General features: G+C 48.8%; 2 protein-coding genes across 4 annotated transcripts in view; one reads left to right on the top strand and one right to left on the bottom strand.

The window, feature by feature from the left end:
- The window catches only part of LOC115544457 (uncharacterized), a 993,561-nt gene that overhangs the window by 778,992 nt on the left and 189,569 nt on the right, over positions 1-25,000 (bottom strand). The window lies entirely within an intron of this gene.
- The window catches only part of slc7a14a (solute carrier family 7 member 14a), a 22,302-nt gene continuing 1,828 nt past the window's right edge, over positions 4,527-25,000 (top strand). The window contains exons 1-9 of one of the 3 annotated variants that reach the window (XM_030357439.1): positions 4,527-4,638; positions 15,842-16,560; positions 18,088-18,324; positions 19,777-19,994; positions 20,610-20,756; positions 21,398-21,606; positions 22,497-22,644; positions 23,360-23,894; positions 24,294-24,530. In XM_030357439.1, coding sequence (XP_030213299.1) covers positions 16,257-16,560; positions 18,088-18,324; positions 19,777-19,994; positions 20,610-20,756; positions 21,398-21,606; positions 22,497-22,644; positions 23,360-23,894; positions 24,294-24,530 — 2,035 coding nt within the window. In that variant the 5' untranslated portion in view covers positions 4,527-4,638; positions 15,842-16,256. Of the gene's footprint in view, positions 4,643-5,105; positions 5,194-15,841; positions 16,561-18,087; positions 18,325-19,776; positions 19,995-20,609; positions 20,757-21,397; positions 21,607-22,496; positions 22,645-23,359; positions 23,895-24,293; positions 24,531-25,000 lie in introns of those variants that run through there. The other 2 variants (XM_030357441.1, XM_030357440.1) reach the window with 2 other exon arrangements.

Consider the following 25,000-nt stretch of genomic DNA (forward strand, 5'->3'; position numbering starts at 1 on the left):
CCACTCTCTCTGTCCTCTGTCCAGAGTTGATCTGTCATCTGTGTATCTCAGGGAAGCAATAAAGACCATGTCCATTGCTTTACAGACTGGAAGTGTCCGATCCGCTCCTGGCTTTCCATCCCATTGACAGCCATGCCAGTACTTTTCCGGATCACCTGCCTGCACCTCCCACCTCATCAGTAGAACCACCTTCACCTGTGTTCCCTCCACTTCTTTATACCCACTCCTTCCACTCAGCCTCTGACAGATTGTCCTTAGCAGCATGCAAAGCTCTCTCGTACTATTTTCCCGGATTGCTTCCTTGGCTTCGACCCTGCTTGTCCCTGCCCTGTCCTCGTCGTCCCTGTCCTGGTAACCTGAGCAGCCTTCTGTCCCTGACCCCTCTGCCTGCTCGCCCCTTGTCGGTCTCCAGTAAGCTTGAATTCTCTTTTTTGGACAATAAAACCGTTGAACTGTTCCGACGCTCTGTCTCGGTCTGCGCTGTTCTTGGGTCCAACCTCATGTCCCATTACAAGAAGGCACTATTCAGATTTAAGATCATGATCTATGCTTGATTGATTGATGAGCAAAGTCTCAGCTCTGCAAGCCTCTGCCCACAGGACAGCCTGTGTGTGTGTGAATATTTGAATATGTGTGTTTATCTGTGTGCGTGTGTGCATGTGATTATTTGCGTGTGGTTGTGTGTGGTGGAATATGAATATGCGTGGGTATGTTTGTGTGTGCGTGCTTGCGTGTGTGTGTGTGTGTGTAGCACATCTGCGGCACACTTGCGCACCAAGCATGCTGGGGGAGCGGCGGTGAGCCTCAAAGTGACGGCTTCCAGCCCTGTCATTCATGTGTAGCTCCGCCCAATGCTGTCAATCGTGTGTAGCTCCGCCCAATGCTGTCATTCATGTGTAGCTCCGCCCAATGCTGTCAATTGTGTGTAGCTCCGCCCAATGCTGTCATTCGTATGTAGCTCCGCCCAGCGCTGTCATTCGCGTGTAGCTCCGCCCCTCACTGGGGTGTTGGGACCCGAGCCTTTAGCCCCCCCCCTCCCCCCCGCTCTGAACAAAGACCTCACTGTTTACACCGTCACTCCCTTACTAGGCCTTTTACTGCAGCTCCTAGTTGTACTATTACAGTATATATTTTTCACTATTCCAATAGATCATACAATATAACTTTTGCCGCTATGACTGACTATTTTATTATTATAACGACCTTTTGCTGCTACTTTCTTACCCATACATATACATAGTAGACTCTTATTTAATGGTTTATTTTAGATTAGTAAATGTCTTTAGCTGTTGTGCACTTTATTGTTTACTTTAGTGTACGGAATTGTCTTGTCTTTTTCTGTTGTGCCTGTGTACTTTATCTCTTTGACTGCGGGATAGTGAGAAAAGTATTATCCATTTCTTTTTTATGTCTGGTACATGTGAAGAATCTACTAGCGCTGTTACTAGTTCTTCCAAGATAGATACCGGTATTATAACTACTGTTAATATTAGTACTACCCACTGCTCCATCTACTACGACTCCTGCTAGTGTTTTTACCATGACTTTATAAGTGTGTCATGCTTTGATCATGAGGTGGCAAACCGAGATCACATATGTTCATATTAACGGTTAGCAAGGCCCATTCTCACAAACTGTCATTACTAAATAAAAAGCTGCCATGGTTGGATTAGATTTGAATATTAACAAGGAACTATTTTTTTTCTTGCTCCAAATTTAGAACACATGTTCTAAATGTGAGTTGGCGTTTAGTAGGCGAGCGGTGATTTGATATTTGAACACGGTGAGTTGTACGACTGAGCCAGAGACTCTATAGCAGTTGGGTCTGGGGGGGTGAGGGTTATTGGAGCTGTTGACATCTCTTTAAACAAAGAGAGAGGTACTGGCTGGCTAGCATTTTGTAATGATATATATCAGTTATAGGATGTGATTTTATTGATGACTAGATTTAAATCACTTTCAAGCAGCATTGACTACCGATATGACGTTTTAATCTAGTTGAAATGTTACACATTTCGACCTTCTGCCATTATCCCATGTCTACTTTGAATATTCTAATTAATTAATGAAGCATTCGTCATCTGCAGGCCTGAGCTGCAAGAGAGAGATTGTGTCTTCACTTCTCACTATGTATGTATGTATGTATGTATGTATGTATGTATGTATGTATGTATGTATGTATGTATGTATGTATGTATGTATAAAAGAGAGACAGAGGGGGGAGAGAGTTTGGTTCGGGAGAGATGCAGAGAGACAGAAAGAGATGGAGAAACACACAGAGGGGGAGACTGGAGAGGGAGAGATACTGAGAGACAGATACTGAGAGACAGAGAGATGGAAGGAGAAGAGAAGAGAGAGATGGAGAAACACAGGGAGCTAGGGAGAGATACTGAGAGACAGAGAGAGATGGAAGAAGAGAGAGAGATGGAGACACACAGCAGGCTGGAGAGAGAGGGAGAAACTACCCAGTGTTGAATAATACATGGAGGCGGTGGGGTGCTGGTGAGCCCGCCTTAGATGGCGTTCATCTGGATGTGGCTCATGGGTGCGGTGGAGCCTCCATTATAAGCTACCAGGCAACAGGTGGGACACAGAGGGCTCATTGGTGGGACATGTACACAGAGAGGACGATAGCACAGAGGGAAGTCGTTGAATCCTATCTGCTGAAGGAGCTGAGGAAATGAGCACACGAGTGGGCACACAAACAGGTTGTTTGGCAAATACACACACACACACACACACGTGGGTGAATCCCTCTCCTGGGGGTTAGTTCAGCCCCTCAGAGGACTCAGGGAGCTGTGATCCACAACCGGATCTGACAAATGGCTGGGAGTGTGTGTGTTTTGTGTAGGTGTGTGTGTTAGTTTGATCGTGTGTGTGTGTGTGTGTTGATGACAGACATGAAGAGGTCGCTGGAGCCCCGTGGCCAAGTAACCTCAACATCAGTGAGCAGTGTTGGATTAAGGGTAGTGGCTCTCAGTGATAGTGAGTCATCACACACACACACACGCACGCACGCACACACACAAAATTGCACACAGAAAAACTGATGGAAAAATCCACATCACCATCAGTGACGAGAAGAAAGGACTTCACAGAAATAATAAAGAAAAGACGGAAGGAAAGAACAAATGAACCGTGGATACATTTATTCCACAGTTTGCTAGCCATTATAAATCCACGCTCCCAATCCCTAACATGTACACACACACGCAAAATAACCCACACACAAACAAGGGAAAGGTGCAGGCTAGGAGGAAGTGGTCAGTTGCAAGGGAAAGACTTTGTTTAGATGCAGAAGCCAAACTCACACAAACAGACACACACACACACAGATGCGAATACTCCCATTAACATACACACACACACATGCACACACCTGGCTTAATAGGCTATCTATATAGGCTATATAAATAGGGCTTATACCTTAGCCTGCTTTGAATGTTTGTTTTGAGAAAAATGCAAGTTAATGATGCGAGTTAATGAAGTGCAAATTAATGATGTATCAACAGTGTATACACCGATGGCACCACCACGCCATGACACCGATGGGTGCTGTGTATGGGTGGGTCCCAATGTCCTCAAAATCCCTCAGGTGTCCGTGCCAAATGTCACGTGTCCAGATAGTGTCCAATCACGGTCAGGCCTCTCCCTTGTTCTCCGCTAACCTTATCGTCCCGCTCAGCTTCGACGCTTCCGTGTGAATACTGAGCCGCGCAGTACGATCTTAATCAACCTGTCATGCGATACAGCAGTCGATTGAGATTTTGTCATCTGACACGATGATGACAAGATATTAATGCAACTGTATTATACGATCCTGAGAGCAGCTGCAAAACACCTCCAACTATAGGGCTATTTCAAGAAAAACTAAACATGCACAACTGAACATGATCGAAGTATGCATGTCTAAGTTTATATGTAGACTGCAGGGGTCCCATAATAATAATATACAATTATACAGTTGACCAATCCAAGTTGTAGTTCTGTTAGATACCAATCCTAAATGTGGAAACACTGGTATTTGTGTCTTTTATAGGAAGTGTGTAAGCCATGCTTTTAGTTGCCACTTTTTACTGCTATTATTTTATGCCTTTTTACTGAATTTGCATAAGCACTTTTTTAATATTAGGTGATATAACACCTTTTACAATGTATTTTTGTTTTATGCACTGTATGTGATTGTATGTCTATTTGGACGTTAGTGTCGGCAATAAAGTTTTATGATGCACTCACCATATGGCTTTAAAAAATATATTTATGTATTTATATATCTAAGACTACTACTTAACAGTGTTATTCCTTTGAATGACGTCGACTCCATATGAAAGTTGAGGCTTGTGGCAGGCACGTGCCCGACGCAAGCGCGCGCGGCTCGCTCTTCTGTGTGGAGGGCTCGTGGCAGGAGAACCAGGAAGTAGAGTGGAAAACTAATCCACGCGATCTCTGCGGTCACGTGACGCCCCTGAATCATTCCAATTATTTATTTATTTGTTTGTCATCCCCCCCCCAAACCCCTCCCTCCCTTCGACCCGCGCGCTCTACCGAGCACGCGCCGTGCAGCTGCAGAGATGCTGCCGCCGCTGCCCCGGACGGACTGCAGCATCACAGATGGTTATAATCCACCCGCGGGTCACAGTGAGTGCGTTTTTTTCTATCTCTCTCTCATCCTCTCTCTCTATCTCTCTCTCTCTTTCCCTCTCTCTCGCTCTCATCCTCTCCCGTCCTCTTGATGTACATCGTTTTGGGAACTATGGCGAATCGATGGCGGCAGTTACCCGCCCCGTCCCAGCGGTGACTATTAAACTCGCTCGGGTCGACGGGATAGTTTAAAATAAAGAAAAAAAAACGATGCTCCCCTCGTGACGGCGAGGCTGAGTCTCACCTGGACGACGTGCGATAAACGGGAAGTCCAGGACGCCTGCGTCGTTTATCGCCTGACTAGATCTGCAGTAGCCTACACACGAGCATTGGCTGGTCGAGTCCAAGAAAGAGAGAGGTAGGGTAAAAATAGAGAGAGAGAGAGAGAGAGAGAGAGAGAGAGAGAGAGAGAGAGAGAGAGAGAGAGAGAGAGAGAGAGAGAGAGAGAGAGAGAGAGAGAGAGAGAGAGAGAGAGAGAGAGAGAGAGAGAGAGAGGCTCGGAACTACAGACTAGGGTGGGACGTTTCAACCATCGCCAAAGTGTTTGTGACGGTGAGTCCCTCGGTCACCTCATCATCCATGGGTTTGAGAAGGTGACATCATATCGTCGTTCTACACTTTGCGTGTGTTAGGATGTGCGTTCGATTTCGTGTGTGATGCGTGCGTAGGGCGGGAACAAAATAGCGAGATGTGACGATGAGTGCATTGTCTTAGTGAGGAGGAGAAAAGCAAAGGCGTGAGATGGGGGCAAAGAAGCGTTGAGCCATTCATCTATCTATCTATGGATCTTTCTGTCTGTCTGTCTGTCTGTATATCTATATCACAAGTCTCCATCTAGCACTATGAATCTATCTCATCTATCACCGTATATCCACATCTAACAGTCTGTCTGTTTATCAATGTCTTTTGTTTTGATCCTATTCATGCATTCTGACAGCTGCATGCAGCCAACGAAAGTTGCCCTGTAGGTCTGTGTGTGGATGTGTGTGTCTTTGTGTTTGTGTCTGTTTGTGTGGTTTTTCATATGTGTGCATGTAGGTGTGCATATCTCTGCGTGTTTGTGCGTGTGTGTCTGTGCGTGTGCGCATGTTCGCGTATGTCTGCCCGTGTTTGTGTTTGTGTCTGTGTGTGCGTTTGCGTGTGCGTGTGTGTGTGTGTGCGTGCGTGTGCACTCTGAAAGCCCTGCTCTAGAACTGGGCTAATCCCTGGTGACATGGTCAGATCTCTGCTTCTCTTTCTCCCTCTCACTTTCTTTCGTTTAGTTTCTTCTCTCATCCGCCTCTTCCTCTTCCTCCTCTTCCTCTTCCTCCTCTTCCTCCTCCTCTTCCTCCTCCTCTTCCTCCCTGTCCGTCCTCTTCACCTCCATCTGACTGTAGCACTCTTCTATTGGCTCGTTCTGTGCTCTGGCGCTGGCCATGGTGCTGAACAGCTCTCCAGTGAGCTCAACCTCAGTGGCGGCTCCACGGGGCTAACGCAGCAGGCTAACGCAGCAGGCTAACGCAGCAGGCTAACAACAACGCTACAATTCATTTACAATGAACTCTAATCGGTCAGAGACTGTGTGATCACTGGTCAAAGTAATGGATAAGGGTTTCTTATCAATTAATTAGAGTTTCATTTTTATTTTATTAAGTTTTTTTATTGAAGGACATTTTAACCCCTGGGTTTTCGCACGCCTTTAATTCAGTTTAACCAAACTGAATGATGTTAAAGTATGAGTTTAGGTTTGCTTCAAATATGTTTGATTATCTAATGACCATAGGGGAAATGTGTACTTCCAGTTCTGTTCCAGATGGGTTGATCTATTGTATTTAGACACGCACGCACACACACACACGCACACGCACACGCACGCACATTCACAAAGGGACATTTCTAGTAGTCTCTTATGCCTCTAACAGATATAAACAAACATGAGTTAATGTAAGTTGAACTATTGCTGACATCAGACCCCTCAGTCAAGGTAAATATTACAATATACTATATGTTTGTAAAGATATATTGTGTTCTTCCTTCTAAGTATTGTATAACGAATAATCCCTCATTGCAGATTGATGGTAAACATGGTTAGCGTGTTGTTTACTTTGTGTAATCGTTACAGGCTTGAATTTGTTAGACAATATAGAGTGACTCATAGGGTAGAGACACACAGATGCACACGTTCACACACAGACACACGTCCACAGAAGCCATTTGGGTTTATGAATGGGAGGGTTGCCTCTCCCACTGACGTCATTCAACCTGCTTGCGTATAAAGGTTATTTCAAACTAAGGACCCCTCCCCTATCTCTCTCTCTCGCTCTCTTTCACTCTCTCTCTCTCGCACACACGCACACACACACACATGCATACGGAATCACACACACGTTACATAATTGACTTTATCATTGTCAGCAGCCCACTTTATGCTTGTTATTTTAGTCTCCATAGAGAGAGAGAGAGAGAGAGAGAGAGAGAGAGAGAGAGAGAGAGAGAGAGAGAGAGAGAGAGAGAGAGAGAGAGAGAGAGAGAGAGAGAGAGAGAGAGAGAGAGAGAGAGAGAGAGAGAGAGAGAGAGAGAGAGAGAGAGAGAGAGAGAGAGAGAGAGAGAGAGAGAGAGAGAGACGCTTTCTCTCACTCTTTCTACCTCACTCTCTCCTCTGCTATCACTCTTCAGGGCGCTCTCTCCTTCCCAGCCCTGCCTTGCTGTGTGCGTCTCTTTGTTGCCTTTAAGACTGCACCAGTATCGCCCTTCACAAAGACCGTGTTTTCTAGGTGCTATGGCTGTATGGCTGTTTGGCTGTCTGGCTGTCTGGCTCTTTGGCTGTATGGCTGGCTGTCTGTCTGTATGTCTTGCTGTTTGGCTGTTTGGCTGTCTGGCTCTTTGGCTTTAATGCTGGCTGTCTGTCTGGCTGTTTGGCTGTTTGGCTGTCTGGCTCTTTGGCTGTCTGTCGGGCTGTTTGGCTGTTTGTCTGTTTGACTGACTGACTGTTTGTCGTGCTAATGCTTAACATTATGGGTGAGGGTTGGAGTCTTGAAAAGGTTAGAACTGCGGTATAGAAAGCTGTTGAGACCCTTTATGTTAACCTCAGAAGAAGCTGTGTGTTTGTGATCTCTGACAGAGTTTATATCGGTTGCTGTATTTGTTCCCACACTCGGTTTTGTGTGTCTCTGTACGAGTGCGAGTGCGTGTGTGAGTACACCATCGATTGTGATGCGCGTGATTACGGCATTGTTGCTAGTTAGTGTTCTTTGTGCAGAGGTTTGCTTTTATACACATTCTGAATAGCATCCATCTTGTCTAATTTTGCATGGAAATATTGTATCGTGTTGTATTGATCGAGATGAAAAGGAATTATGATACAGTTATCCAACCATGAAATATTATAATTTGGGAGTACAGGATGTTTGGACTCCCAAACCCTAATCGATCGATCCAAACATGATTGTTCTCCACCGCCTCCCATCAGGTTTACCGAGGGCATGTTGTCTTAAGGTCTATCTTACAAACCAATGCGTGTTTAACTAAGGCTGAGCCTAGAATCAACCGATGTTTTGACTAACACTGAGCGTAGAAAAAAAACGATGTGTTGACTAACACTAAGCCTAGAAACAAACCGATGTGTTTACTAAGACCGAACCTAGGAACAAACTGATGTGTTTACTAAGACCGAGCCTAGAAACAAACCGATGTGTTTACTAAGACCGAGCCTAGAAACAAACCGATATGTTTACTAAGACCGAGCCTAGAAACAAACCGATGTGTTTACTAAGACCGAGCCTAGAAACAAACCCGCCTTGACAATCTCTTGGCCTTTTAATTTTTTACATTCTTTCCGCAGTGCTGAGCCTGTTATAAATCAAAGTCCCCATGGGACCCGGGAAAACTTCTAATTGGAGGGAGGGATTCTGTTCTGCCACGCAGTTACCATGGTGAGGAATGGGGGAGGGAGAGAGAGAGAGAGAGAGAGAGAGAGAGAGAGAGAGAGAGAGAGAGAGAGAGAGAGAGAGAGAGAGAGAGAGAGAGAGAGAGAGAGAGAGAGAGAGAGAGAGAGAGAGAGAGAGAGAGAGAGAGAGAGAGAGAGAGAGAGAGAGAGAGAGAGAGAAGTACCACAGTTCAACCCGGGAGTGGACTGCTGTGATGGGTGCGATCGGCGAGGGTGGAATCGATGTCCGGGAGGGGATTACCGTCATCTCGGGGAGCGCGGGGCAGCATCCACCACGGGCTTACTGTACGGCCCTCACTGTACGGCCCTCACTGCACGGCCCTCACTGCACGGCCCTCACTGTACGGCCCTCACTGTACGGCCCTCTCTGTACGGCGCGGGTACAGTAAGTATCTCCTTGACACTGCGTTAGGAACTATCTGTAACCCACCAGACCGATGGGCCCATGGTGCAGTACAGTAGACTGTGGCGCGGTCGAGGTTATACAGGGTACTGACCGCACGCATGCTGCACGGGATACAGAGGAAACACTACAACACAGGGAGAGAGAGAGAGGGAGAGGGAGAGAGAGTGAGGGGAGAGAGGAAGAGAAGAAGGGAGAGAGAGAGAGAGAGAGAGAGAGGGAGAAGGAGGAAGAGGGAGAGGTGTTTCAGCGGGTTTAAGGGATGCGTGTAGCTTGTCCAATTAGCTGAGGCACATACGGCGTTACTTTATATACAGAAGTAGTTATGGATCCCGGGCTTTGTTACATTGTCACACACACACACACACACACACACACACACACACACACACACACACACACACACACACACACACACACACACACACACACACACACACACACACACACACACACACACACACACACACACACACATTTGAGAGAGTGACCATCTCAATCATCTCCTGTAACCCTGGTGATTCGTGTGTGTGTTTCAAATCCATCCGCTGTGCCTTCTTCCATTCACTCTTTTACTCTCCAGGGGTTCATCATTGGTTAACGAGCCAAAAGGAGAGCAGGAAGGGGGAGGGGTTGTTTGTTTTCACCCCCCATGCCTCCTCACAGGGCGGGGCTTTCGCTGGGTTTCGTTAGCCAAGATGGCCACCTGCGGCGTCAGACCCAGCCATCAATCATGGCTGTCACTCCACCACCAGGCTGAGCTGACACGCTCTCTCACTCTCTGTCGTGCTGAGGGGACGATGTATAGGATGTGACACGCAGAAAATGCTTTAATCGGCCAATTTGTGAACAGTTGTGTAAAACAGCTTGTAGACCAGCCTGCGTGCTAATGCCTTTTTGAACTGGGGTTATCGTTCCTGGAAAAATGGCATGACTTTAATGTACATTATATCCACTCACACCACTCCCTTCATATGTTTAGAGCTAAAGTGTCTTCATCATTATGAATAAAATGAGTTTAGGATGTCATTGTCACGCAAGGACCGCACAGTGCTGCGCTCTCACTCAGCTGGAGCAGGCTGCAGTTCACTCACCAGCCAGAGGGGGCGCCTCTAAGAGTTGTTTATAGTCGTTGCTCCTTTGCCCTTCCATACAGGGTCATTTGTCAGCATCTTTTATTTATTTTTCAAGAGAGCAACCGAATCAAGTTTTTAATGAAAATAACACAAATGGGGCAAAGGTCAAACAAATAGTTTTATAATTTCTCAAATTATATTTTAGGCTCCTCATCGTGGATTGTTAACCCCTTCCCAAACCCCATCGCCTACAAGGCCATGTGGGGAGTAAAGCAGCCGGAGAATGGGCTTTGGATCCTTCAGCTCTCCCACATCATTTGAATAGTCGTCACTAACGGCTAATTTAATTATGGACGCACCAGATGTACTCATTCGGTCTGAAAGCTGCGGGAGTGGAGCTCCCGTGTCTCTGGTTGTGCCGTGTTGACGTGGAATGAAAACTCAATTACATCCAGTGAGGTGGGCAGACGGCTTGGCCCATGTATTTGTATATTTGTTTTGTTAGCCTGGGTGAGAGACCGAGGACGTTGTGTTGCTATGGTTTCTGTGGGATCATAGCTTACGGTTGCCGTAGTTTCTGGGACAAAGATAGTTTTTTTTATAATTAAAGTAGCCAGCAACTGTGTGTGTGTGTACACTATATATTTATGTATCCATATATATGTGTGTGCGTTTGTGTGTGTCAAGGACAAAATGAATATTAGTTTATCGTTTATTATAAGCGTCTCAGAGCATGCACACATAAGGTAAAAATGGACCCTTTAGACTATTTTGTCTATCAGAATGGAAGTTTCGGTGCCCTTCTTGGGTTCGCTTGAAGCCTAAAGCCTATCCCAGCAGCAACACAATCACATCCAACAAACGTCTCCTTGTTCTCGGCAGCCTAATCAGACTCTCTACAGAAACACACAACACTTTCTCCACAGAAATACAGATTACCGGTAGCCAATAACATGATTGGGGCACGTCCTGACAACCAATCACCACGTCTTTCATATCACAACATGTTGCAACGGTCACGATTTTGGAATGCCAATTCAACAAGATTGTCGGCAAGACTTTTGATATGACAGGCAATGCACAAAATGTGGAATCAGCTCCATGTTGTAGAAATGTTAGTGGTGACCTTTGGACCTTTGGAGCAGTATCACGTTTGGTGATTGATCATGGGGATAATGTTTCTGCGGTTGCCAACATCGATATGGCGGCCAGGTTTCATGTCTCTTGCATGAACCAGTTTACGGAAATTGACAGAAAGCAGGAAACGTACTTATAAAAAAATAGGTACAAAGTACAAACGCTATAGCACTAATAATAGAATTTCTGCAGGTTCTGTAAAAAGTTCAGATTCTTGCAGTTGCCATGGAGAGGAAATTGAGTGTAGTGTGGTTACTATCGTTATTTTAGGGAATGGAAGGTAGTTTGGTTGTTATAGTTTCAGAAAGAATATAATTGATTGCGGTTGCTATAGTTTCTGAGAAACTAGAATATAGTATGGTCACTATAGTTTCTGAGACAATAGAAAATAAGATGGATGCTATATTTTCTGGGACGAGGGAATAAAGTATAGTGGCTACAGTTTCTGAGGCAATATAATATAAGATGAATGCTATAAATGCTCTAGATAAATAAAGTATTACGGTGGGTGTAGTTACTATACTGATATGTTTACAGTTTCTCCAAGGCCTTGTTGTATGATGGTGGGTGTAGTTACCATACTGATATATTTACAGTTTCTCCAAGGCCTTGTTGTATGATGGTGGGTGTAGTTACTATACTGATATGTTTACAGTTTCTCCAAGGCCTTGTTGTATGATGGTGGGTGTAGTTACCATACTGATATATTTACAGTTTCTCCAAGGCCTTGTTGTATGATGGTGGGTGTAGTTACTATACTGATATGTTTACAGTTTCTCCGAGGCCTTGTTGTATGATGGTGGGTGTAGTTACTATACTGATATATTTACAGTTTCTCCGAGGCCTTGTTGTATGATGGAGGGTGTAGATTGCAGTGGAGCTGCTGTGGGACAGACTGCAGTATGTGGACCAGGAGACACAGCCGTTTGCTGAGGGTGCTGCAACCAAGCACATAAATCCCCCCCAACAGAGTAGCCTGGAACAGTGCCTGAACACAAAGTGGATAACGACGTCTATACACACTGAAGAATAACACAGACCGACAGACATACACACGCACACACACACGCACACACGCAGGCACGCACACACACAAATACATACACACATTTATTCACACACATTCAAACATACACACGCACACACACATATTCACAAACACACACACAAACACACACATTGAATATGCAACCGGTTTTTGAAGGACTGTGCACCATCGGAAGTCAGTTTTCATCGTCGTACGATAACAAGGAAAGAGAGGGATTGATCAAACCTGTAGAAACAGCCAATGAGACGGCCTGACAGACAATCTGAGAGACAGTACAGACGGACTGAGAGACAGACAGGTTTGACAGGTAGACGGCTTGGAGACCCGCTGCCAGCAGGACGGATGAAAAATAAAGAGCAAGGAACTGCTTGATCAACTCCAGTGCTGCTGGCTGGGTGCCATTTACTGTTAGTGGTGAGAGAGAGAGAGAGAGAGAGAGAGAGAGAGAGAGAGAGAGAGAGAGAGAGAGAGAGAGAGAGAGAGAGAGAGAGAGAGAGAGAGAGAGAGAGAGAGAGAGAGAGAGAGAGAGAGAGAGAGAGAGAGAGAGAGAGAGAGAGAGAGAGAGAGAGAGAGAGAGAGAGAGAGAGAGGGAGTGGGGGATACAGACTCCCTGTAGAGACATTCACATTTCAATGACTAAGGCGTTTTACAGCATAATGATGAGTTAGCCTTCCTTCCTGCCGTCTGTGACCCAGTGGTGAACCGGGCCAGGCGGGGCCTGAGCCAGGACTGCCGTCCTCAGGGCCACAGTCTGGGCCCGGGCGCCCGTGTCTGGCTGGTTCTGGGGTTGCCAGGTTGGGTTGGACTGAGAGTGGGGAAGGCTCTTAGTGGGATTAAGACACTGCAGGTCCTGAGTGCGTTGAGAACTCAATCAGCTCCCGGTCCAGTAAATCCAGATCAGGCCGACACCACTGACAGCGGCTGAGTCACGCACGATTAGGGCGGGCTGGAGCTCCTTCTGACGGATCAGCGCCGCAGCGCGGACAGGCTGTACCAAGAGGAGGAGGAGGAGGAGGAGGAAGATAAGGGTGGTGCTGAGGATAGTCAGGGGGACAGGGACGAGGGTGAGGAGGACGGTGATAGTGATGGTGATGATGACGATGGCGACGTCGATGATGATCGTGATGATATTGATGGTGATGAGGGGTGTGAGGATATCTGGAGACACTCAAGTTTTTTTCAACATGCAAGCAAAGAAATCCGGCCTTTTGGTGCACTAAAGATCTGAAACAATATGATCAAACGTGCGGGGTCTTTACTTGACTGTAAACACTGCAGTGCACCCTCTGTGTGGCGTCTAGTCGTCTCTGAAAACGAGAAAGAAAACCAAGAACGTCACGTCTAGGAATAGACCATCTATGTCTCCTAAATAAAGTTGGAGAGACCTTAAAAAGATAAAGATAAACATCATCTATGAAATATCTTAAAACAAGGTATCAACAGTGTGCGAGCACGCTTGTTCCGCTCAGCCCTGGGCGTGTGGTCTGGGCTGATTTGTGCTGCACATAAATACCGAGATGAAGGCGAGACAAAGCTGTGTTCTCTCTGAGGGAGGGGAGTCTTACCCAGAGCACATGTAGCCCTCATAAAACCTCCTGACTGTCATCTGGCCGACCAGGTTATTACTGGTGAAATACTGCCGCCAAAATAAAAGCGCAGAACCTAATTCTGGAATGAGTTTTATCGTTCCCCGTCTCGAATGCCGAGAAAATTGCTAGATCTTTATTGAGATTCTTTTTCTCTGTTCAGTGATAAAATGGGTTAGATTGATAACCTATGACGTTGCCTGAGTTTGAGTAAGTATGCAGTTTAATAATAATTCAATTTAATTGTGTATCTTCCATCTTCAGTTGACAATCTAGTCAAACATGACACGTATGTCTCCGGAAACGCGTTACAAAACCTTGTCTACGGCTTCAAACGTTCGTCCTCGACACTTTCTGAGTCTTGACTCTTCTTCATGGACGAACCGGGGTTGGAGGAGACGAAATTTGACAAAACGTGAATAAAATAAAACAAATTGACCCCCCTCACTGGGGATGGGAGCGCCCCCTGCTGGCCTGGAACTTTGTCCGGCTTCATTTGTCTCAGATGAGATTGTTGATTAAAATTGAATTATTCTGGCCTTTGTCTCCCGTCGCTCTGTGTGTCTCTCTCTGGTCGACATGGCCCAGTGTGACCACTGAGAATGGTGGCACTATAGATTTGCCTCATACGCAATGTAATACAGATAAGAATGTTATTCCTGAATTAATTATAATGTTCCATCGCAGGAAACATCATGTTTGTGTGTAAATTGTGAATAATTAACGAGCTCTGCTTTCAAAACTGCACCAAAAGCTGAAGCATAGCCCCGTTCATTATAATGAACTTTAAAAGCTTCCTTACGCACACACAGGCACACACACACACACACACACACACACACACACACACACACACACACACACACACACACACACACACACACACACACACACACACACACACACACACAATAATTGTATACATCTGATTTGATTTGATTTATTAGGACCCCCATTAGCAGCCCAGCCGAGTGACAGCTAGTCTTCCCGGGGTCCGAAACATAAAATATAGACAACAGACAATCACTTGTCTGACACACACACGTATTGATAAGGGGATGCATAGCAGCAGTCTGAATAGGAACAGATTTGTTGTGCTGTTTAGCAGTCGGCTCATCCCCCTCATGGTAATCCCTTCATATTCTGAACACACACACACACACACACACACACACACACACACACACACACACACACACACACACACACACACACACACACACACACACACACACACACACACACACACACACACAGAGACCCTCACATGGTGGAGTGTGTGTGAGGTCAGCGAGGAGGACAGGGCTGTTGAGATCCTCTCCAGATGTGCATCCTGACTAAGCTAGCGTTTAGCAGTCCCATTGTAAACACCCTTCTGCTGTTTCACCTGTGGGGCGCCTGGATGTTAGCAATAGCTAAAAGCTGTCGGAATCAACGGTCAGGAAGTTATTTTATTTACATTTTGAGTCGCCTGACATGACCTCTCGAACCCTTTCCCTGAAGCCAGCAGAAGACGACAGAATGCAGTCATGATCAGGGGTTTATGTGTGTGTAAAAACCAAGGCAAAACCTCCACCCGCTTGCTTCCATTGCATTAGTTTGCTTATTGAAATTAAATCGCACTCACTGTTTGTGTGTGTGTGTGTGTGACTGGCAAATAATGCACTCTAAGCACACACACACACGCACACACACTCTCCCCGACACACACACACACACACACACACACACACACACACACACACACACACACACACACACACACACACTCTCCCCTACACACACCCACCCACACACACACACACATCCACTGAATCCGTTTCTCCAGCAGGCAGCCTCTGGGCTAACGAGGGCCGGTCGCCATAGTGACGGGGGTAACCAGGTGCGCCAGGGTTCGTCGCAGCGTATGCCACGCGTCAAAACGAGCAAGATGTCACCACAACAATGACAGCGCGGTGCACTGTGTGACGGGGAAATCAGCGCACACAAATTAATGCGCTCCGCTTTTGTTTTGTTTTTTTCCAGATTCTCTGCCGCACCGTGAAAGGAGAGGCTACAGCTCCGTCGCACTGACCTGAACCCCTTCACCAGAGGGCCCCCCCTTTGAGGAGAGAGAGAGAGAGAGAGACAGGATCCCTCACCCTTTGACTGCCCTCACTTGTCTCCACTTCTCTATTGAGGCAGAGAGAGATAAGAGAGACGACACGATCGCCACGGTGACGTTGTGCCCCTGCGGACCGATGCCACGACCTTTCGCCCTCACAAACATCTGACCCTTGACCCTCTTTGTCCTCGCCCCCCCCCCCTCCCCCCCGTCTACTGAGACCGAGGCAGCGAAAGAGAGAGAAGGATCCCAACAGTCCCCACCTCCCCCCCCCCCCATCGCCGAAACAACACCACAACGTTTGAAGCGTCTGACCTTTGACCCTTCGGTCGGGTCATGACCACCACCATGGAGAAGCTGGACCCCCGGCGGGTGCAGTGGGGGGCCGCCTGGAACACCTTCACCTCCCGGGTGTTCCGGACCAAGCCCGTGGAGTCCATGCTGGACTCGGCCGCCGCGGCGGGCCCCCCGGGGCCCCGGCTGGCCCGCGTGCTGTCCACCGTGGACCTGGTGTCCTTGGGCGTGGGCAGCTGCGTGGGCACCGGCATGTACGTGGTGTCCGGGCTGGTCGCCAAGGAGATGGCCGGGCCGGGCGTCATCGTGTCCTTCATCATCGCCGCCGTGGCGTCCATACTGTCGGGTGAGGATGGCGCGCGAGCGCACGCGCAAGCATACGCGCACGCACGCACACACGCACGCGCACACAGACATAGACACAGACAAACACAGACGCACGCAGACAATGCATGCACACTTGGTCTCTCTCTCTCTCTCTCTCTCTCTCTCCCTCTTTCTCTCTCTCTCTCTCTCCCTCCCTCCCTCCCTCCCTCTCACACACACACACAGAGATACACGCACAGACACACACACACTCTTTCTCTCTGTCACTCACTCACTCTCTCCCACTCACACACACAGACACACACACAGTGTGTCCAGACAGACAGCGTCCACGCTGAAGGCCAGAGAGGAGAGGCCCCACACAGAGGACTGATGGACCGGCCCTGAGACTCTAACACTGGCCGCAGAGCAAAGAGCTGTCAGCAGTAAACTGATACAAATGATCCATGTTAACAACCCCCTTAATCACACCGCACTGAGAACAGGACGGGCATCAGGAGGGCAGGTGGAGCCAGGGGCCGTCCTCACGCTCACTTCATATTTCAGCCGCTGTTGTTACAGGAATAGCTCGGCCTGTGTTCTTCTGGCCAGAGGATGTTTCCAGTTCTGACTGGTTAAACTGTAAAATAACCAGTAATAGTAGATATTTAATATTATACAGTAAATGATAATAATTAAATTGAATTATTGTAATATCATACAGTAAATATTTGACAGTGACTGGTAACAGTAAAATCTTTATTAGAAAATCATCCATGCCGGTATCTTCTATCTATAATAAACTTAAAATAAACAACATATATAAAAAATATATTCCTACTCTATCCGTAACATTGAGCAATTATAATTAAAAAGTACGACATATGCTGGCGGCTATATATTAATATATTACTACAGCTGAGAGGTAACAGGGAGGTGATACCCATAACCCACGTAGCCATGGCAACATCACCTTCCACAGCGCACTCGGCCTCGTAAAAGTGTAATATTTATTTAATTATTTTGTGGCAAATAAATGTGCTAGTCTCGGCCATAAAACCGAAGCTGATAAAAACATAATTATTTTTTGGTATTTTTTTCCTTTGGAATTTTTGTAGGGGTCCATTTTTAATTTGTCTTATTCTATGCTGCATTTATGCATCATGTTCAAAAATGTTTATCCATTTGGATAAGGCACAAGCACAAATAAATACCATCGTTTTAAACAAAGTTTAAAGCCAAATCTTGCCTTGGATTCTTTATTTATTATATTTCATTTGACCTTTTATTTAACCAGGTAAAAGTTTCATTGAGCTTAAAAATCAAATTTTCAAGAGAGACCTTGCTAAGGGGGCAGCATAGAAACAGACAATACATGTTTCATTCAAACCAAACCGCACAATTTACACACAATTAAAAGACCGTTATGGGATTTCAAATAGGAAATTACACACAGGTACAATGTCCAATACATCCATGTAATAAGTCCTTTAGTAACGAGCCAAAGGCATCAAATGAGAACAGTTCTGGTCGTTTTCTCTTCCTAACTCTTTTCTCCCGTCCACAGGAGTGTGCTACGCCGAGTTTGGCGTGCGCGTCCCCAAGACGACAGGCTCCGCCTACACGTACAGCTACGTGACGGTGGGCGAGTGCGTTGCGTTCTTCATCGGGTGGAACCTCATCCTGGAGTACCTGATCGGGACGGCCGCGGGCGCCTCGGCCCTGAGCAGCATGGCCGACTCGCTGGCCAATCACACCATCAGCCACTTCATGATCACACACATCGGGACCCTCACGGGGCTGGGTGAGCAGAGGGGGCGGGGTCTGAGCGAAGGGGCCGGGGCCTGCAGTGGGATGGGTGCGTAAAGGGGGCGGGGCCTGCAGTGGGATGAGTGAGCAAAGGGGGCGGGGCCTGCACTGGGCTTAGTGAGCAAAGGGGGCGGGGCCTGCACTGGGCTTAGCGAGCAAAGGGGGCGGGGTCTGGTATAAGGAAGTGACCACTTTTGGCGAAATGGCTGCTGACTTTTAACAGACTGGGGGCGTGTTAAAACTCTGCTTGGCTTTCGTGGAGAAAGGGTTTTATAAACAAAAATATATATATTTTCGAAGGTTTTATCCTTTTTATTGTGGAGTGAGTATGACAGGAAGTTATGGGAGAGAGAGGGGAGGACATGACCCCCGGTCGCTGCGGTGAGGACCTTCAGGGTACGGGTTCTACCCGGTGTACCCCCGGAGCGCCCTAAGTCTAGTTTTTCTTTTAGGCTGTGGTTTCAGAAGCCGTATCCCCTGACACGTAGTGTTCAAGGGAAGCAGAGTTCATGTTTGGACCTGAAACTGGAAACTATTTCTCCTTTTTCAGGTGATGCTGTCAGACAGGTTGTCATTCTATCATTGTTGGTAACCATAGTTCGGATACCATCGGGTCAGGGTCATTAAGTAAACAACTAAACCACGATTGATGCCAGCGTAAGGAGAAGCCAAAGCCAGTCCCACTGAAAGGGCCCTGATCCCAGTGGTGTGAAGCGTCCTGTCTCTGCCGTCTCGTTGTATCAGGTGACCTGTTTGTCCCGATGGTGGGACATCATGCTGTAACAGAGTCGCCTCCACCAACGCTATCTGAGTGACCTCGCCTTGCCAGCCACTTCCTGTTGACCAGTGATGGCACAGTGGGTCACATGACACCCTGGGGCAGAGGGGGGGGCATGGCAAGCTGGCTTTTACGGGAGTGGAAACGCACTGGGATGACTGGTGTTAAAGTGGAAAGAAGAGGATTTAATAATTGCGTCACTCCTGTAGTTGTTGCTGCCTGGAGGAGAATAGCGTGACAGCGCTTGTGTGTGCGTGCACGTCTGTGTGTGTCCTTCTGTTATTATGCAATCCTTAGTGGTTTATGGATGGTGATGTTTTAATAACTAAAGTCAATAATGCATACGATTTTGATCATGGCTTTGCGCCAGCCTGTCTTTGTTTATCCCAGAGGTGGGCTAAGTACGGCCCGCCCCTTGGTTTAACCCGGCCGTCAGCCATATTCAATTAGTCGTAGTATTATTTATTGTTTTAAGATCTCTGTTTGCATTATAAGGCTTCATGCTGGAGTGAGATAGACAGGAAGGGAATCAACAAAACATTTTTGTTCGTCAAGTTTAAAAAAAGGTTTAGCCCTTTTTATTCAAAAAGTTTTCCCCCACCCTGGTTCACCCCGTTGTGTGTTGGTGTGTTTGTGTGTTTGTGTGTTTGTGTGTTTGCTGCTGTACAGGTAAAGGGGAGCAGTCGTACCCTGACCTGCTGGCGCTGCTGATCGCGCTGGTGGTGACGGTGATCGTGGCGCTGGGTGTGAAGAACTCGGTGGGCTTCAACAACGTGCTGAACGTCATCAACCTGCTGGTCTGGGTCTTCATGATGATCGCCGGACTCTTCTTCGTCAACGGGGACAACTGGGACGAAGGCCGCTTCCTGCCCTACGGCTGGTCGGGGGTAGGTGCCCGCGCACACGCACACACACACGTGCGTGCGTGTGTGCGTGCGCACGCACAAATAATGTGTGTATCTGTAATGACTTCCGAAATGTACTTTTGGTCATTATATAACACAGACCACCAAACACTGACTGTTTGGTGGTCTGACTGTTTGGTGGTCTGACTGTGTCGTGGTCTGAGTGTATTGTGGTCTGAGTGTATTGTGGTCTGACTGTTTGTTGGTCTGACTGTTTGTTGGTCTGACTGTTTGGTCTTCTTATGTTTGTTGGTCTGACTGTTTGGTGGTCTGACTGTTTGGTGGTCTGACTGTTTGGTGGTCTTATGTTTGTTGGTCTGACTGTTTGGTGGTCTGACTGTTTGTTGGTCTGACTCTTTGGTCGTCTTATGGTTGTTGGTCTGACTGTTTGGTGGTCTGACTGTTTGGTGGTCTGACTGTTTGGTGGTCTGACTGTTTGTTGGTCTGACTGTTTGGTGGTCTGACTGTGTCGTGGTCTGAGTGTATTGTGGTCTGAGTGTGTCGTGGTCTGAGTGCATTGTGGTCTGACTGTTGGTCTGACTGTTTGGTGGTCTGACTGTTTGCTGTGACCTGTTTGGCGGTCCTCCTGGTCTGCAGGTGATGCAGGGCGCGGCCACCTGCTTCTACGCCTTCATCGGCTTCGACATCATCGCCACCACGGGCGAGGAGGCCAAGAGCCCCAACACCTCCATCCCCTACGCCATCACCGCCTCGCTGGTCACCTGCCTCACCGCATACGTGTCGGTGAGTGGGACGCACCCCACACCGACCGCACATACTGCACCACAGACACACCGTGCACTGTGAGGACGAAGGCGTGCACGCATGAACACACACAGACACACACGCGCACATGCACGGCGGAACACACCCGCAAACATGCGTACCGGCGCATTAGAATACATGCATGCATGAAAGACAAGTTTATTAATGTAGCGCCAGTCAAACCCGTTCATAGGACTTATATTAAATAAAATATTAAAGTGATTGAAAGAGAATAAAACCTCTGTTGGCTAATCACATTGTAGCTCAAGAAAGGAACCATAAAGGAACCAGTAGATGTTTTATCCTCCTTATAATGTTAACACACACACACACACACACACACACACACACACACACACACACACACACACACACACACACACACACACACTCTCTTACACAGGTGCGTCATGGTGAAATCTGCAGTGCGATATCCTGCTCAAAGCCGCACTAATCCGATTGTCAGCGATGGTTTGAGTGTGTGCGTCTTTCGGCTGGTTTCCACGCTGCGCTGCAGGAATTGTCTGCAAGGAACCTGAGAGACATTCTGTGCATAATCAATACCCTCCCTCTTCCCACCTCCCCCTCTTCCCCCCCCCCCCCCCCCTCCCCTCCTGTAGGTGTCGGTGATCCTGACGCTGATGGTTCCGTACGGGGAGATCGACGCGGACGCGCCGCTCATGGAGATGTTCAGCGTGCACGGCTGCATGTTCGCCAAGTACATCGTGGCGGCGGGCTCCATCGCCGGGCTCACGGTGTCGCTGCTGGGCTCGCTGTTCCCCATGCCGCGCATCATCTACGCCATGGCCGGGGACGGCCTGCTCTTCAAGTGAGACCCTCCAGGATACCATGCCCCGTTCGAATGATGTGCACGCAAGTATAGAGACACCCGCAGGGTGTCTCTATACTTGCATGCACATCATTCGAGACACCCGCATGGGTTTCCCATCGATTTTTAGAGCTTAGGCGGCTGCCTAAGCTACTCACGGCTGCCGCCTTAACTATGGCGCCCAAAAACAATGTATGGTTAGGGTAAGGGTCGCTAGTTCGATCCACAGCCCCTTATTGCTGAGTGTCGAGGTGTCCCTGAGCAAGGCACCTCGCCCTGACTGCTCCTGACGAGCCGGCTGTCGCCTATAGTGGCTGACTCCGCCGTCGGTGGGTGCATGTGTGCATGAACGGGTGAATGTTGGGTGATATTGTAAAGCGCTTTGAGCGGCCACTGGTCAGAAAATCACTGGATTAATGCAGTCCATTCACCATTTTACACTACCCTTCAAAAGTTTGGGGCCAACCAACCACACAATTCATGTTTTCCATGAAACCAGTTTTCAGCTGTGCTAACATAATTACAAAAGGGTTTTAATCATCAATTAGCCCTCGAACACGATTAGCTAAACAATGTTCCATTAGACACAGGAGTCATGGTTGCTGGACATTGGCCTCTATACACGTATGGAGACATTCCATTAAAAATCAGCAGTTTCCAGTTTCCATTAGCAACGTCTAGACAGTATTTCTGACTCATTTAATGTTATCTTCACCTAAAAAAAACGTTGCTTTTCTTTAAAATATGCGGACATTTCTAAGTGACCCCAGTCTTTTGAATGGTAGTGTCATTTTATATGTGTGTGTGTATATGTGTGCGTGTGTGCTTGTGTGGGTGCGTGTATCCGTCCGTGTGTGTGTGTCTGACGTCGGTGCGTCCCCCCCCCCCAGGTTCCTGGCCCACGTGTCGTCCTACACCGAGACCCCCGCCGTGGCGTGTGTGGTGTCGGGCTGCCTGGCCGCCGTGCTGTCCCTCATGGTCAGCCTCCGGGACCTCATCGAGATGATGTCCATCGGGACCCTGCTGGCCTACACGCTGGTGAGAGCCCGCGCACGCCGTGAGCCCGCGCTCGCCGTGAGCCCGCGCTCGCCGAGAGCCCGCGCTCGCCGTGAGCCCGCACTCGCCACTCCCTAGATAGTGTTCATGATATAGTGCACCATATAGGGAACGAACAAACGAGAACTCGCACACTACGCCGAACATTTCTAGGCGTCATTTGCGTCAGTGAACGCGCCGGGTATTTGTGTGACGCAGACAGACGCGCCCACGTCATGTAAACAAACCGGGCACTCACGAGGAAAGCTGGAGGTTGTATTGATGTTGAATGTTACATTTCCTTGTTCGAGGATTGATTACATTTTCTATGTTGAACCCCAGATAAATTGTTGACACTTCTAAACGAAAGCCGGAGACTCCATCATTAAATGTATTCGTTTTCGCGGTTATTCAGATTCTTCTTCTCCTCCGGAAAAATACGGCCGCATTACATTGTGGTATACGGGAGTAACATGTAGGGAACATCGTATGTATGACCATGAGTGACCTCAGTGGGCGGGGCCCCAGCAGAGGGCGCTCGATGTTCTCAGCGGTCTCCCCCCCCCCCAGGTGAGCCACCTGTACTCAGTCTCCCCCCCCCCCAGGTGAGCCACCTGTACTCAGTCTCCCCCCCCCCCCCAGGTGAGCCACCTGTACTCAGTCTCCCCCCCCCCCCCCAGGTGAGCCACCTGTACTCAGTCTCCCCCCCCCCCCCCAGGTGAGCCTGTGCGTGCTGCTGCTGCGCTACCAGCCCGAGGGCGACATCCACGGCTTCGTCAACTTCCTGTCGGAGGAGCAGCAGAACAGCCGGCGGCGGGAGGGCGTGCTGGCGGAGCGCGAGAAGCACGCCGCCTCGCCCACCAGCGAGGCGGACGAGGAGGGCGGCGGGGGCGGGGCCGGGGGCGGGGCCGGGGCCGGGGGCGGGGCCACCAACACCTGCGGCGCAAAGAACCTCCCGTCGCTCGGCGACAACGAGATGCTGATCGGGAAGCCCGACAAGACGGCGTACACGGCCAGCCACCCCAACTACGGCACGGTTGACATGGCGACCGGCATCGAGGCCGAGGAGGACGAGGGCGGGCTCTCCCGCCGGCTGAAGAAGCTGATTGGCCCGCGGTACTACACGCTGAGGATCCGATTGGGCCTGCCCGGGAAGATGGACCGGCCCACCCCGGCCACGGGGCGGACGGTGAAGGTGTGCGTGGTGCTCCTCTTCGTCCTCATCTTCGCCTTCTGCTCCCTCGTCATCTTCGGTGAGACGCCCCCTCCTGTGCGCTGAACGCTTGTTTTACACTTTCTAGATTAAATCCCCTTCTGATTACTGTTCTATGCTCTCTCTCTCTCTCTCTCTCGCTCTCGCTCTCGCTCTCGCTCTCGCTCCCTCTCCCTCTCCCTCTCCCTCTCCCTCTCTCTGTCTCTGTCTCTGTCTCTGTCTCTCTCTCTCTCTCTCTCTCTCTCTCTCTCTCTCTCTCTCTCCCTCTCTCTCTCTCTCTCTCTCCCTCCACCCCCCCCCCCTCTCTCTCTCTCTCTCTCTCTCTCTCTCTCTCTCCCCCCCTCCTGTCCCCCCCTCTCCCCCCTCCTGCCCCCCCCTCTCTCCCCCCCTCCTCCCTCTCTCCCCCCTCTCTCTCCCTCCCCCCCACCCCCCCCTCCAGGAGCCAGCAGCATCGGGGCGGGCTCCTGGTGGGCGGTGATGCTGCTGATGCTGCTGCTGGTTGCCATGGCGCTGCTGATGGTGGTCATCGTGCAGCAGCCCGAGAACCCCAAGCGTCTGCCCTACATGGCGCCCTGCGTGCCCTTCGTCCCCGCCGCCGCCATGCTGGTCAACGTTTACCTCATGCTCAAGCTCTCCGCCATCACCTGGATACGCTTCGCCATCTGGTGCCTGATAGGTGAGCGGGAGACAGTGGGGTGTGTGTGTGTGTGTGGTGTGTGTGTCTGTATGAGTGTGTGTGTGTGTGTGGGTGGCGGGGAGGTTTGTCTGCAGTGAGTGGTCTGAAAAAGCACACATTTTGTGTTACATCTCTTATTAAGGTTCAGGTTAAGGTCCTCCCACACAAGAAACACCAAGAGAACTGTGAAGTGTTGGCCAAAGATGGCCGACACCGATTGGACCCGTTCCAATCGTTATAGAACACACTTAAAGGTGGGGTATGGGATTTGCTAAACGCCAGCAGATTTTGAAACACACAACTCAAATGGTCCTACCCCCTCTCCTTCAACGCTGATTCTGACTCCACCCATTCCAAGTACATGGACGCGCAATCATGCACGAGCGAACACAGATGCGCCAGAGTGAGCCATTAGCTAGTTAGATAGCTCCAGTAGCTACCGCAGGATAACAACAAAGAGAAGCTTGCTC

The sequence above is a fragment of the Gadus morhua genome, chromosome 5 (assembly GCF_902167405.1).
Source record: "Gadus morhua chromosome 5, gadMor3.0, whole genome shotgun sequence".
NCBI lineage: Eukaryota > Metazoa > Chordata > Actinopteri > Gadiformes > Gadidae > Gadus > Gadus morhua.